General features: G+C 47.4%; 1 protein-coding gene across 2 annotated transcripts in view; it reads right to left on the bottom strand.

The window, feature by feature from the left end:
- Window positions 1-6,661: 6,661 nt before the first annotated feature.
- Window positions 6,662-16,044, bottom strand: part of CSMD2 (CUB and Sushi multiple domains 2) — a 256,066-nt gene continuing 246,683 nt past the window's right edge. For both annotated transcript variants that reach the window (XM_058040469.1, XM_058040468.1), the window contains 6 exons: window positions 15,473-15,634; window positions 13,706-13,818; window positions 13,013-13,100; window positions 12,080-12,218; window positions 10,929-11,103; window positions 6,662-9,369 (listed from right to left, as the gene is read on the bottom strand). In XM_058040469.1, coding sequence (XP_057896452.1) covers window positions 10,944-11,103; window positions 12,080-12,218; window positions 13,013-13,100; window positions 13,706-13,818; window positions 15,473-15,634 — 662 coding nt within the window. In that variant the 3' untranslated portion in view covers window positions 6,662-9,369; window positions 10,929-10,943. The remainder of the gene's footprint in view (window positions 9,370-10,928; window positions 11,104-12,079; window positions 12,219-13,012; window positions 13,101-13,705; window positions 13,819-15,472; window positions 15,635-16,044) is intronic.

Below are 16,044 nucleotides of genomic sequence, written 5' to 3'. Positions count from 1 at the left end.
ACTTCCAGTGGGATCAGGGCTGAATTCGGTTCCTGGAGCAGGAAAAAGCCACTTAAGGAGGGATCAGGGCCAAGTTTGGGTCCAGGAGCAGGGAAAAGCCACTTCCAGGAAGGATCAGGGGCTGAATTTTTGTCTTGGAACAGAGAAAAGCCACTTCCAGGTGGGATCAGGGCTGGGTTTTGGTCCTGGAGCAGGAAAAAACACCTCCGGGAGGGATCAGGGCTGAGTTTTGGTCCTGGAGCAGGAAATACCACTTCTAGATGGGATCAGGGGCTGGGTTTTGGTCCTGGGACAGGGAAAAGCCACTTCAGGAGGGATCAGGGCTGAGTTTTGGTCCTGGAGAAGGAAAAAGTCACTTCCAGGTGGGATCAGGGATGAGTTTTATTCCTGGGACAGGGAAAAGCCACTTCCCAGGATGGACCAGGAAAAGCTCTGTGGAACATCCAGGAGGATCCAGAAATCCTTGGGAGCTCCTCAATCCCTCACTCAGCACAGCCTGGGATGGGATGGGATGGGATAGGATGGGATGGGATGGGATGGGATGGGGTGGGATGGGATGGGATGAGCTCCAGCACATCCGGGGACGCTGCTCCAGCTGATCCTGCACCTTCCAGAGCCAGCAGAGCTTCCCCCAAATCGCTGAGGGCAGCAGTGCGGGAGCTCTGCTTGGCAAGGAGCAGCTCTGACCTTCCTGATCCATCCTGGCAGGCGCCAGCAATCCGGAGCCTGGCAAAGCCGGCGTCTGGGAAGACTAAAAAGCTCGGGAATTAATTAAAATTCCGGGAAGCAGCTGTCTGGAGCTCCTGCCTCTCTCTCTCCCACCTGCTCGTGCCTCATGGATTCTCCTGGGAGCCAGCCCAGTCCTTGTCACCTCAGCTGATCCCTGCTCCCAGACAGCCAAACCTCAAGATCCAAACCCTGGCCAGGCAAGGCTTCTTTCCCAGGCAAAACCGGGTGGAATCTTTCCAAATTATTCCAAGAGTTTTGAGAATCTGCTCCCTGGGAATACGGAGGGAGGAGTGCAGCGTCCTGCCCGCCTTCAGTGGGATGGGAAAGGGAAAAGGGAAGAAGGGAAAGAGAATTGAGGAATCCCTTTGGGATTGCACTAGTTCCTCCTCCAGACCTGAGACCTCCTGCAGGAGCTTTCCTTTGTTTCCCAGCTCCTTGGAAAACAGTGGGAAAAGAGGAAGAATCGGGATAAATGGTAGCTTGGAATAATTAAATTAAATGGGCAGGGACACCTTCCATTATCCCAAGTTGTTCCAACCTGGCCTTGGACACTTCCAGGAATGTGGCAACCACAGCTCCCCTGAAATATCCATTCCAGCCCCTTCCCACGCACCCAGGGAGGAATTTTCCCCCCAAATCCCATCCAAAGCATCCTTTTCCCCAAAAGGCACCGAGTCCCCCTCGGTTCTGCGCCTGAAATCCCACCCCGGGACATTCCCGTGGCCATGAATAATTCAGGAATATCAGGAAAGTTTTGCGGAGCTGATGAGCCCAAATCACCTGGAGGAGGTGAAGATGAGCTAATCACCGTTTGTTCTCTCTCGATAGCTGATTAACTGCTAATTAGAATATTAAACAAGGGCTTAAATACGTAAATGAGCTTCTGAGGACGGAGTTCGTTATTGGAGGTGCCATAAAATTCCTGATTTTTATTCTTAGATTATTGTTTGATGGGTTTGATTTTTCTTTTTTTTTTTGCCTCCTAAGAACGGGATTTGTTTTTAGGGTGTATTGTTCTGCTGGAATGTTGTAGGATCTGGGATAAATTAATCCCAAACTCCATCAAAACACCAGGAAGGTGCTCCCAGCTCCACAAGCAGGATGCTCAAAGTTCAGGAAGCTTCTCCAGGGAAAAAAAAGGGCAAATTTTGGATGCTCTGCCCAAAACAGCTCCAAGATTCCTGCAGGGTGAGAGGAGGGAATGGGGAGTCACAGGGAATTCACTTCCACCCATTTCCATGGAATTGGCTGCGGGAATGAGGCTGGAAAATCGGAGAGCCCAAATGAAAGGTGGGGAAGGGCAGGATTGGCCTGGCAGTAACAGGAGGGGACAGAGGTGTCACACACAGGGGTGGTGTTGTGGTGTGCTGTAATGTCCCATTTTGGCCTTCCAGGTCATCCCCCCAGGTGTGCCTATGCCTCTCTCCCTTCCCCCTTGCCCCCATGCTGAGTGAGTCCTGTCAATCAGGCTGAACATTCCAGCAAGGCCTCGTGTGGTTGGCCAAGTTCAAAAGATGCCCCTATGCCCAGAGGTCATTGGCCTGTCTGGGTGTCATCTTCCCCTGAGACCCTGCCCCTCTCACCTGGTTGGTGCTCACCTGTACCTCCCCTCCCCCTGTCCCTGAGCTTAAAAGGTGATCAGACCATGCGGCCGTATTCTGTTGGAGCAGTTGCTCACGTTCAGACCTCTGTAACCATGGAATAAACCTCTGGACATTAAACCCTCCAGCAGAATCCTCTCCTTTTTCTCTTCACCGTCGCCTGAAGCTTTCCTCCTGAGGTAAACAGGGTTCCTAACAAGCCTGGACTTGTTCAGTGCCCAGCTGCAATCTCCAGCAAGCCAAGGTATCTCTGGGGTGACACACCGCAGTTGCTGCCTTTGGCCCGGCAGCGAGAGTCAGACTGGCCCAGGCACAATCTAACTGGGAATATTGGGAGCCTTTTTCCAATAGGGTGGCAGCCAGGCAGAAAACAGGGATGGAAAACATGGGAATCATGGAATTATCATGGTTGGAAAAGACCTCCAGAATCATCAAATCCAACCTTCCCACATCAGTCCTGCCATGGAGCCCACGGACAGGGATGCCGCTGATGGGATGAGGGCTGGGAAAACCCTTGGGGACGTGGCTGGAATGTTGGATCCCCTCCCTCTGCACCCAAACCTGACCCCAGATCCCATCCCAGGTATCCCTGCAGGACAATTCCTGCCACAACCTCCCTCTATGCAGCTGCCTCCTGTCTGTAAATGAAATCATATTAATTAAGCCTCTTAATGAGGGTTTGTTGTGGCATTAATTAACCCCCAGACATTGGCAGAGGCTGCAGGGTGGGGTTCAGTCCCAGCACTTCTGAGGAATTCCCAAATCCCCAATTCCCAAGATTCCTGTTGTGATTTTCGCTGCTTTGCCCTCAAATCCTGGCAGCTTTCCCTGCTCCGGTCACCTCCTTGGGCTGCCAAAATTTGGGATGTGATATCCTTAAACCTCTCTCTGCTGCCAACACCATTTTGTTCCCATCTGTTTTCCAAAGGTTTTTCCAAAGGAGCTCAGCCCAGCCCAGCTTGGCAGCACCGTCCTGCCCTAAAATCATTCCTTGGGAGCAACAGAGAATTCCAGAGGGGTTTGGGATGAAAAGGACTTTAAGGAACATCCTGCCATGGTTTTTCCATCCTGGCCTTGAACTCTTCCCAAGTTGTGCTTGGGAATCTTTCATCCATCACAGGATCATGACATTCCTGTGAGGAATGAGCTGCTGGTTTGGGATGAAGCTGCTCCTGCTTGAAATCTCTCCATTCCCAGCAGAAGGAATGGCAGCACCAACGAGAAAATGGAGGGGAAAAAAAATCCCAAATCCAGCAGGGAATGGATTTTTGGAGCCAGAACCTTCTGAGGTGGCAGTGCCAGCAGCAGGAGCTGCTTCCAGCAAGATTGGGAAATTCAGAGCTGGGATCAAGGGGCCACATCCAGGTGCTCCAGCTCCTGGCAGGTGGGAGTGGTGCAGTTAATCCATGGATTTGTGTCCAATTCCAAGTGGTTTGGCCTTCCAGGGTGAGAATTCCCAAAAATAATTGGGAATTTTGCTGATTGTGGCAGCTCCTCCCATCTGATCCCACATCCAGGGCAAAGCTACTCCAGGTTCAAGCAGCTCCATCAGCCTCACCCTGAGCTCTTTTTTATTTTTTGTGCCTAAAACCAGATTTTAAACAATTTTCCCCATTTTTTTGCCAGATTTCCTGGCAGATTTCCAAAGGAACGCTCTGGGACAGCGCCTGCAATCCCAAAGCTGTCCCGAAGTGCCCAGCATTGGCTCCAGTGATGTTTTCCAGGCACTGAGAAGTGGTGAAAACAGGGAAAAATCAATAGTTACAATCCCAGCGGCTCGGTTCTGCTGATGAGCCGTGTTCTCCCTGCTGAAAAACCCGGGAATTGTGAAGGAAAAGGGAAAAAATTGGGGAAAAAAGGGAGAAAAAGGAGGAAAAAAAAAGGGGGAAAAGGGGAGGGGGGAAAGGGAAAAAAACGAGAGAAAAAAAAGGGGGGAAAAAAGAGGAAAAAAAGGGGTAAAAAAAGGGGAATAAAGGGAAAAGGAGCACAGAACTCCCCTCTGTGCCATCTCCCTTTTAACCTCCCTCACCCTGAATTCCCTTGGGAAGATCCAACCACGCCCCTCCAGTCTGGAAGGGGATTTTATCTGAATTTAATCACCCTTTAATGGGAGAGAGACCAAAGATTCCCAAGGCTTCCCAAGGATTTGTTCCACAATCAGCTGGAATCGCCGTTGGAAAGGGCAAATGGAGCAATAATTCCTGGATTTAGAATTATTATTATTATTATTATTATTATCCCTGACACCCCTTTATCCCTCCATCCTCAGGCTGAGTTAAGGTGATCTTTCAAGTGACATTTAATTAAAGAGATATTTAATTGATAGTTTATTTTATAAATCCCAGGTGGGAGAAGGCAATGATTCCATCTTTTCCGTCCCTCCTGCACTTTCACTCTCCTCACGGGGAGTTTCCCACTTGTTTTTACTGGAGCTTGGAATATTCCAGGCTGGCAGATGGAAGGAATTGGGATTCATTTTCAAAGGCAAAAATCCTAATTAAAAATATCTCCCAGATTTTTGTTTTGGGATGAGCTAACTCTTGCCATCAGGGCAGGAATCCCTGCTGAGGAATCCCATGGGATATTCCTGAAAAAAATCCTCAATTCCCTGATGGTCCTTTCCTATTTTTTTCCCCCAAAAGATTCCCAGTGGATGCTCCAGCTCCTTCCAGTTCTCCCAGTTCTATTCCTCCCAAAAAATGCTCCAGCTCCTGTCCTGCTTCTTTCTCCATGGATTTTTTTTTTCCTGGTGGATGTTTTGCTGGTCTTTCCCTGGTTTTTCTCCCCAAAATATTCCCAAGTGGCAGCTCCAGCTCCTTCCAGTTTCTCTGCTAGTCTCTCCCTGTTTTTTTCCCCCAAAATATTCCCAGTGGAAGCTCCAGCTCTCCCATTTTCCCTGCTGGTCTCTCCCTCAATCAGCAGCTGCTGGAGGAGTCAGGGGAGATTTTTGGGATCTTTCCTTCCAGAGGGGTTGGGAAAGCTTTGGAAAAGCACCAAATCCCTGTTCTGGAGGAGATTCCAGGGCTGGAACTTGGTGGCAAAAGAAAAGCTTGGGAAATGAGGAATTTTCTCCTGAAGAACGCCCCCAAAAAAGCCGAGCCTGGGTTGGGGATTAAACCCCAAATACTGAGGGAAACTTTGGGAATTGGAAGAAGGAAGAATACCCCAAATACTGATGGAAGCTTTGGGAATTGGAAGAAGAAAGAATACCCCAAATACTGAGGGAAGCTTTGGGGATTGGAAGAAGGAAGAATACCCCAAATACTGAGGGAAATTTTGGGAATTGGAAGCAGGAAGAATCCTGGAATGGTTTGGGTTGGAAGGAACCTTAAGGATGATCCCATTCCACCCCAAATTCCATGACCATGGACAGCTCCCACCATCCCAGGCTGCTCCAAGCTCGGACATTCCAGGGATGGGGCAGCCCCAGCTCCTCTGGGAAGCTCCAAAAGCGTTTGGATCCTCTTCCCTCCTCCTGAATCCATGGAAATCCAGCACGATCCTTTCTGCTGCCCCAAAATCCCAAGGAACCCCATCCCAAAAAACCTCAGCTCCCTCCCTGACCCTTATTTTGGACAAACCGAGCCAAGGAGGGGACAAATCCAAGGATAAATCCAAGGATGAAGAGTCTGAAAAGCCAAAAAAAAAAAAGGCAAGGGAGCATCAAATCCACACGGGACATCAAAGATCCTCCAGGGCCTTTTTCATCCCAAATTTCCTCGATCCCGACTTAATTCCTGCCAATCACCGGGCACGGAGAGAGAGGAGGCGTTAATTAAAACCTCATTAAGGCAAATTGGGGCTCCTTGAAAAGGAATGTGGGGGTTGGGAAGGGGGAAGGGTCCCGTTCTCCTTTCCCGTGGGATACTGATGATAAACCCCCGCTGGAAAAACCAAATCCATTCATGCAAATCCACCCAATTTGCTCGGATTTTCCCCTTTCCTGAAATCGTGATGTGCTGGAAAAGTCGGGAAACTCCATCCTTGCATGAATGGTGAGTGCACATCCTGAAAATTCCGGGATAAAACTTTTGGAATTCACACACCCTTTCAAAAAAACCAACAAAACCCAAAAAACCATCCCAAAAAACCCCACAAAAAAAACCAAACCAAACCAAAAAACCAACCAAAAAACCCCACAAAAAAACCAAACCAAAAAACCAACCAAAAAACCCCACAAAAAAACCAAACCAAACCAAAAATCCAACCAAAAAACAAAACAACCCAAACAAAACCAACCAAATAAAAAAAACCTCAAACCAAAAAACAAAACAAAAAACCCCCCAAAAAACCCCAAAAGAAAGAAAAGGAAAAAAAAAGCACCAGGGGGCTGTTAAGAAAAAGCAATGCAAAAATCGAGATTTTTTATTATTTGGAAGTCCAAAATCGAAAATAGCTTTGAAATTCCGCAGGGAACGCCGGGAACACACGGAAAAGCCTCATATACAGAGACAGATAAATTAACTGGGAATTCTGCAGACAAGCCAGGGGCATGGAGAGATTCCATATGTACATTTTTATGGAAACCATTTATACACTTTATTACATTTACAAAAAAAAGCTGATTTTTTTTCCACTACTTTTTTTTGTTCTTGTTTTTCCCTACGATAATGAAAAAAAAATTACATTTTGTTTTTTTATTTATTTTTTAGCTGTACAAACTTTTAATTAATAAAAATATATCTCTGTACAAAAGAGGGATTTGAGCTTTTTTTGTGGTTTTTTATCTTTTTCTCATTTTTTCCCTTTTTTTTTCTTCATTTTTTTTCCTTTTTTCTTCATTTTTTTTCCCTTTTATTTTCATTTTTTTTCCCCTTTTTCCCATATTTTTTTTTTTTTTTTACCATATGCAAGTCCTCTGGGCACAAGGATGGAGAATGGCATGGAGCAGATCTCAGCCAGCTTGCAAAAAAATGGGATAAACCCCTTTTCCCACTTCCTTGGGCAACAGCAGGAGTAGGGAATTCATGGATCCAAAGCAGCAAATTCCAATAAATTCAAGCTCCCCTTTCTCCCTGCCTGGGTGGTTTTAAATATTTTGGATTTATTTTGCACTCCTGACATGAATTTCTCCTGGATTTTCCATGGAATGAGTGGGAGCTAGGTGTGAGAGGATTCCCTGGAATGTGGGGAAGAACCTGGATGGATCCAAGCTCTGCTTCCAGGGATTGTTGGAATTTTGGGGCCTGGAATTGGGATTGGAACGGGGTAGGGCAGGGGTTTGGGGTGGGTTATGGGGTTTTTAGGGATAATTGAGCTTGGAAAAGATCAGGGATGGGCCAGGAGAGCCCAGTGGAGGCAGGGTGGGATCCAAGGATTCCAAGGGATTATCCCAGCCTGGTTCCAGCCCTGGGAGCATGGAAGGGGGACAAGGGAAGAGGGGAATATTCCTTTGGAGTCCCAATGGGATTGACACCATCCCAATCCATCTGCCCATGGAATTTCACCCTGGGATCCTCCCTAAATCCATGTGGGAACATTTCCCCGACCCCTGCCCACGCTGGATCAGGGCTCAGGATCCAGCTCCCACTTCCCAGGGAGAAATCAGAGCACCTTGGTGGGATTTTTAGGAGAAGTGACATTTTTGGGAGGACAGGTGGCATTTTTTGGCAGGCTGGGAATTCTGCTCCCTGTGGGAGAGCCAGGAGTAACAAAAATAAAATACTGATGTATTTACACCCAGAAAATCAAGGATAAACCAACAAAAATTCCCAGATTATCCCAGGCAAAGCTTCAGGGAGGAGAAGATCCATGCTGGAACTGGAGCTTGGATGGAAACCCCCATTCCAAAGGGTTCATCCTGATTTTCCTCAGAGCCTCCTGGACTCAGTGACCTGGGAATGGCACTTCTGCCTCCCCTGATCCTACAAAAAGTGACTCCAAGCAAACTTTGGATCACAAGGATCCAGAGCCTTCCCTGCTCCCACAAAATCCCAGGAAACCTCAGTGCCCCTGGGAAATAAAGGGAACAGCTCAGGATGGCAATTAAAACTCTTCTGGCATTGCCCTTTGGAAGATCAGTCTGGAAAGGGCAAAGGATTTGGGAAGCTTTTGGGGGAATTAGTGTTGAGCTCTTTTCAGAGAGGATTTTTGTCCCTTTGGATATTCCTGTCCCTTCAGGAATCACCTGGCAGTGAATTCCTGATCAGGGATTTGGGCCCAGCTCAAATCAGGGGGAACATGGGGCAGGGAAAAACCCAGCTGGGAATGCCCAAAGGAAAATCAAACACAGGGAAAAGGGAAACTTTTGGGAAGGTCCCATTTGGAAAACTCTTCCTGGGGTAGAAAATCCAACACAGAAATAACCCAGAGACCCAAATGCAGAAACCCCAAATCCTCATCCTGTCCCATCCAGGTGTTATCCATAAATTCAGCCAGGAATGCCTAAAGGAAAATGAAACACAGGGAAGAGGGGAAAAGCTTCCCAAGTTTTGCATTTAAAAACCCTTCCTCTGCTCAAGCCCTGGGGTAAAAAAATCCAACCAAGAAATGACCCAGAACCCCAAATACAGAAACCCCAAATCCTCATCTTGTCCCATCCAGGTGTTATCCATAAATCCAGCCAGGAATGCCCAAAGGAAAACCAAACACAGGGAAGAGGGGAAAAGCTTCCCAAGGTTTGGAAAGCTCCACTTTCAAAACCCTTCCTCTGCTCAAGCACTGGGGTAGAAAATCCAGCCAAAAAAATAACCCAGACACGCAAATCCTCATCCTGTCCCATCCAGGTGTTTTCCACAGAACCCAGCACCTTGTGCACAACCTCTTTGTGGCCCAAGCTCTTCCCAAAGTTTGGGAGGCTGGGGAAAGCCTTCCCACCAGCAGGCCTTCCCGAGGTCTGGGAGCGGGGCCGGAGCAGAACCTTTGGCTTGGAGATCCAGCAGGATGGAGGTTGGAGGTGGATCCAGCAGCCCCTCGGGAATTCCAGGGAGGTGCAGCAGCTTCCCCGCGGCCTCGGCGGGGCGGGAGCAGGGAGGTGGGGAGGGGATGGATGGATGGTGAGGTGGGAACGTCATCCACACTGGACACCGGCCACGGGAATCTGGGGAAGCAAGGGGTTGGTCATGGCACATGGAAATTCTGGGGAAGGGGCTTTGGTGTCCTAAAATTGGAACATTTCAGATGGAATATTCCCTGCATTCCATGATCCCATGAGAACCCTTCCAACCCCCACATTCCATGATCCCAAACCCTTCCAACTCCTCACACACTCCATGATCCCATAAGAACCCTTCCAACTCCCCATGTTCCATGATCCCAAACCCTTCCAACTCCCCACATTCCATGATCCCATGAGAACCCTTCCAACTCCCCATGTTCCATGATCCCAAACCCTTCCAACTCCCCACATGCCACAATCCTATGAGAACCCTTCCAACTCCACACACTTCATGATCCCATTAGAACCCTTCCACCTCCCCACACACTCCAAGATCCCAAGAGAACCCTTCCAATTCCCTGTACTCCACAATCCCATGAAAAACCCTTCCAACTCCATGCATTCCATGATCCCAAACCCTTCCAACTCCATGCATTCCATGATCCCAAACCCTTCCAACTCCACGTTCCATGATCCCAACCCCTTCCAACTCCCCACAATCCATGATCCCATGGAACTCCACACATTCCATGATTCCAAACCAACTCCCCACATTCTTTCTATGATCCCATGAGAACCCTTCCAACTCCCCACACACTCCACGACCCCAAACCCTTCCAACTCTCCAACATTCCACGATCTCATGAGAATCCTTCTAACTCCCCATGTTCCATGATCCCAAGAGAACCCTTCCACCTCCCCACTCACTCCATGACCCCAAGCCCTTCCAACTCTACTCACTCTGTGATCTCAAACCCTTCCAATTCCCCTCATTCTATGATCCCATGATGATCCCATGGGAACCCTTCCAACTCCCCATGTTCCATAATCCCATGGAAACCCTTTTAACTCCCCACATTCCATGATCCCATCAGAACCCTTCCACCTCCCCACACATTCCATGATCCCAAGAGAACCCTTCCACCTCCCTGCACTCCATGACCACATGAAAACCCTTCCAACTCCATGCATTCCATGATCCCATGAAGATTCCCATAAGAACCTTCCAACTGCCCATGTTCCATGATCCCAAGAGAACCCTTCCAACTCCCTGCACTCCATGATCCCATGAAAACCCTTCCAACTCCCTGCACTCCATGATCCCATGAAGATTCCCATAAGAACCCTTCCAACTGCCCATGTTCCATGATCCCAAGAGAACCCTTCCAACTCCCTGCATTCCATGATCCCATGAAGATTCCCATAAGAACCCTTCCAACTGCCCATGTTCCATGATCCCATGAGAACCCTTCCAACTCCCTGCACTCCATGATCCCATGAGAACCCTTCCAAATCCCCACACTCCATGACCCCAAACCCTTCCAAATCCCCGCACTCCATGACCCCAAACCCTTCCAAATCCCCACATTCCATGATCCTGTGGAAACCCTTCCACCTCCCCACACACTCCATGCCCCCAACCCCTTCCACCTCCCCTCATCCCATGGCCCCACACCCCTGAGGGCCCGCCGGTGGCCGCGGGGTGGCCGTGTCCCACTCACCGCGCGGGGACGGCGCTATACGGCCGTGCACACCGTGCTCACTGTGAACTCGGCCTCGCCTGCCATGATGTCTGAGGGCTGCAGGTTCCTGTCGTACATGGGGTTCTCAAAGGTGCCCCTCACGTTGGTGTTCTCGTGGCCGGCGTAGCCGTTGAACGGGACTTTGGGTCTCCTCCTGTGGCATCGGGGACAAAACCCACACAGGTGATGTCACTACAGGACACGGAACACACAATGCACGCACAGTGCTGCTTTCAAGGTGAAAAAAGGGAAATTTATCTTCTGACTCTAAAATTTATATGTTTCCAAAAGTGACAGTGGGTTGGAGGGTGAAAGTGCCACCTCTCCAATGACGCTGGACAAACCAACAGTCCGGCAAATTTCTCCTCCTCCATAAAAGAATGCAAAACAATGAGTTATTTAGAGAAAGTGTGTGAGAAAGTTTGTTACAAGAATGTAAACTCAGAAGGCTTAGAAAATCTTAAGAAATCAAGATGACAGCCCTGAGGGAGGGTACTGACAGGGGAAACCTGTGGGGATGGGGCAGGAAAATCCATCTGGGGGTTTGCAGCATTGATCAGGACAAAACTGAATTTACACCACATTCAAAGCCATGGGGAGGGGGGGAATTTGCTTTTTAACCTCCCAAATGTGGCCACAAATCCCATTAATGGCCAGAAAAACCATTGCTCTCCTCTCCCAAATCCCAAATCCAAAGAAATGCTTTATTTTTCCCACCTCCTGAATTAAACCAGTCCTAAAAGGGGGATTCGAAGCCCAGCTCACTGATACTCCTCTCAAATCCCTGAATTTCTTTCACCTTTTGGAATTACTCTCCCAATCTCCCAAACCCTCTTTGTTGCTGTCCCATCTCCTGAATTAAACCATTTCTAAAGGTGGGAATTTTAAGCCCAGCTCACGGATATATCTCTCAAATTCCTAAATTTCTTTCACCTTTTGGAATTCTTCCCCAAAACCACGTTTGCAGAGATAAAGCACAAACCCTGCAATAACCTCCCAAACCTTCTGTTTTTGTCCCACCTCCTGAATTAAACCAGCCTTAAAGGAGGGGATTTTAAGCCCAGCTCACTGATATCTCTCTCAAATCCCTGAATTTCTTTCAGCTTTTGGGATTCTTGCCCCAAACCCACCTGTGTTTGTAGAGATAAAGCACAAACCCTGCAATAATCAGGGCGATGAAAGGCACAAGGATGGCGGCTGCCACGGAGCTGCTGTTGGATGCAAAGTGGTGGCCTATGGATTCAGGATCATTTTCCATCATGCTGATGTCTGCAACACAGCAGAAAGAAACACATTTCCTTCATTTTCCTTTCACATTTCCCACATTTCCCAACCCCTGCTGGGGGAAAAAGCCGTGGCTCAAAGTACAGGTGGCACCAGCAGCAAAATGAGTGAAGTGGTGCTGGAAAATGGAATTTAAAAATGGATGTGCAAGGATGGAGATCCAGCCTATTAGGTCTCATAATTTATTTACATCTGCAATTAAAGAGAGATATAAATTGATTTATTTTGCCAAAAAAGTCCAACGTGGATGCATGAAGTTGGGCTTTGAGGAGACTCTGAAATGCTGCAAAAACGTACATCCATAAAGGTGATGAGATTCCAGCAATCCTGAGGGATTAAAGAGCTCAAACTATGCTTTAAGTGGTATTTAGGAGCTTAAACTTTGGGGGGTTTAAGCTCCCAAGAGCCTCTGTGATTTCTGATGGAGACACTTGCTGTGGTGAGAACGGGATTTGGGCTTGGCAGGGATCTGGGAATTTGGTAAAAAAAACCATCCAGGTGTTGTTTGTGCTTCCAAACTCTCCCTGCTTCGGACAGCAGCCTGGTTATTCCTCATTTTATTCCCAAATTATAAATTTTATCCTTGTGATGTTTGTTTTGTGCTGTTTGTTTTGTGCTGTTTGCCTCCCACAAACCTCACACCAAGTTCAGCAGAACTCGAAAAGCGCCGAAAATTCAAGTGAGGGATTGGAGAAAAATTCCCTGCCTGGAAACCCCCAACCAGGCCAAAATGGAGCTTCTGGAATCGAGGGGAAAAGTGCAAATCCAAGGAATTTTACCAAGTCTCTGGAGGCCAAACTGCCCGAAGCCTTTGCCACGCACAAAGCCCTGGTACACGAAGGTGCCACTTGAGGACTCTGACGAGACCTGTGGAGAGTGGAAATCAATGGGTTTATCCAATTTTCCCCTGGATTTAACACCCAGTTCATCCCAGCCCCTTCCAAGTGCATTAATTTGATGCAATTCCCCAGAAGATTCTGGCATTTTTGAAGAAGTTTCACCACCCAACAGCTGAAAATTCTCCATTGTCAAAGGAAGGGAAGCTAAAAAATCTTGTTTGTGATAAACTGGAGAGGACATTGCTGATTCCAGAGGGAGAGGGAGAAAAGTGGCCATGGGTCAGTTGGATCCACATTTTTTCCAAGCTCCATTGGAACCCTAAAGGGTTTGGGAAACTCCCAGACACAGGTAAAGTGTGAGGAGTAGGGAAAATCAGCTTTTCCAGCAAGATGTTGAGCAGATGTAAAACACCCACAGGAAACAAATCCTGTTGGTTTCTCCTCCAGCATTATCTGGGAGACGATGGATTCCAAACCCCAGGGCAATAAAACCAACCCCCAGCTGCAGGAGGAACCGTCACCTGCTGGAAAAGTGCCACATGTCCCCTCCCAGCTCTGGGAATTATCCCTCAGCTCCAGGGAAGGGAAATCCAGGCTGGGACAGCCATGGGAGGGTGGGTTTTGTTCACTCACGTGTCCATCCAGGGCCCATTTGTCATTCCTGAACTTGTTGGCAAAGATCTCCAGTGGCCCCATGATCTGGTACACCTGGAGCAGCAGGTGCACATCTTCCTTCTTGTAAATCCCTGGAAAAAAAAAGGATTTTGTCAGCTCTGGTTTGAAATAATTGAGTGGGAGAGCAGAGAAACCACGTCAGGATTTGAGTTGGTGGTGGGAAACACAGCCCAGGATACTGAAGGTATTTTCCACATGGGAAAGGACTCAACTGAATATTTAATAAATATTCAGGAGGGCAGGGACATGGAGCACTCACGGAATCATGAGCTGGAAGGGACCCCCAAGGATCATCAAAGTCCAGCTCACATAATTTCATGGTTTTTACCCAAAAGCTCCAAGTCCTACCTTGGACACCTCTAGGGATGGGCACTCCAAACATCCCTGGGCAGCTTCAAGGTGTTTCCATGGAGAAAAATCCCCTAAAATCCAACCTGGCACAGATTGAGGCTGTTTCATCCTGGCAGCAGAGCCTGACCCCTCTCCTGTCAGGGAGTTGTGGGGAGCCCCCTGAGCCCCATCAGGAGTTCTCCAAACCCTTTTCCAGCTCCATTCCCTTCTCTGGACACACTCCAGCCCCTCAATGTCTCTCTGGCCATCAGTGACCAGAACTGGACACAGCCCTAGAGGTGTCCCAGTGATGCAGACAGGAAGAGAAATTATAAAAGAAAGGCCTCATAAAATCAGGCCTAAATTAATAGCTGCAAGTTCCCATGAGAAAACAATCTTGGTATGAAAGATTCATTAACACAAAAATCTATTCCTAGAGTGAAAAATAATTGCACCAGTATAAACAATAAGAGCTGTCTCATGAGAATCAGTAGAAAAAATATGTAAACTAACTAAAAATACAGAAGTTTGACAAAGATGCAAAATACCTTGTACTGACCCATAAATTAAGCATGAAGGTGTTGTCCACCAGTAAGATTTGACACAGTACTGATAATACTATAAAATATACATAGGTTACATTTTATAGTATTATATATAATATAACCTTTCATAATCCTATAACATATAACCTATCCAATCAAGAATTGGCTTTTATCACAACATCCCAGCTGTGCTCTGGGGTTTTGGTTGTTAATTGCTGCCCCAAGATGTGCAGGATGTCTCTGCTTCAGCCCGTGCAACTGAAGAACGAGTCTGGACTCTTCACTTTTCGGTCTTGAGGTTGTTTATTAATTCTTATCTATAAAATTTTCTTTCTGCCCAGCCGAGATCTGCTCAGCAGGGCAGCCACAGGCACTGTCTGTGTTGTCCTTTTATACTACAAACTACGTATAACATATTTACATTTAATTCCCAATACCCATCACCTGTATTAGACAGTGCACTTCTACTCTAAACCAACCCCAAAGTGCCAACATCACTGCAGAAAATGGAGAACAAGAAGAAGGAGAAAGGCTGGACACGCCCAAGTTCCTCCATCTTGTCCCCATAACCCCCATACCAAAAATCCTAAAATCTACATTTTCACCCTGTGATTATTTTATTATTACACTATTCAAACCTGTGTGACTTTCAGGTCCTCATACAAAGCTGGTAACTTGCTCCAGGGGTCAAAGTCAAATCCCCAGGTGTTCTGGGCTGTGTGCCAGGGTCTCCGAGCCCCCAGGCAGAGTCCTTGGCAACTCTGGACATCCAGAGGGATGGGGACACAGGGAACTGCCCTGGCAGTGCCAATGCCACCCCCTCCCAAAGGTCACACTGTCTGTCCCTCACCTGACACCTGGAGCTCCACCCCGCTGTGGTCGATCAAGGTGGCGTTGACCTTGCTGGTGGCAGGGTCAAAGCTGGTGACAGAGAGCATGGCTGGCTGCTTCTTCCCCATGTACTCGTAGGAGCCTTTCCACAGGGAATTCCTTGCAAACACATCTGCAGGCACTGGAATTACAGCAGTGGGAGATGTGAAAAAAAAATACCCAGCAGCATTTCCATTTTTTCAGGGGGAAAAAATAAAACAGAGCAGGGTTTCTGCTTTCTTTGAATTCACTGATAATAATTAGATTTTTAAAAAATTTAATATTTAAAAATATTTTGTATTTTAAGTATCTTAAATCCCACCTGCTCTGAGCCATCACCATGAGGGACAAAGCCAAAACCAGTGACTTCAATTTGGCTGGTGTGACCAAAAGCAAAAGCAAAGTTTAAAATTAACCAACCCCCAAAATAATTTATTAAGAAAAGTTCAAATAAACTTAATGAAATAAACTTATTAGGAAAAGGTCAAATAAACCTAATGAAATAAACTTATTAGGAAAAGTTCAAATAAAAAATGCCAAATCTACAAAACC

This window comes from Melospiza georgiana, chromosome 24 (genome assembly GCF_028018845.1).
Source record: "Melospiza georgiana isolate bMelGeo1 chromosome 24, bMelGeo1.pri, whole genome shotgun sequence".
Taxonomy (NCBI): domain Eukaryota; kingdom Metazoa; phylum Chordata; class Aves; order Passeriformes; family Passerellidae; genus Melospiza; species Melospiza georgiana.
The sequence above is the reverse complement of the archived record's forward strand: the minus strand, read 5'-3'. Positions and strand labels throughout refer to the sequence as shown.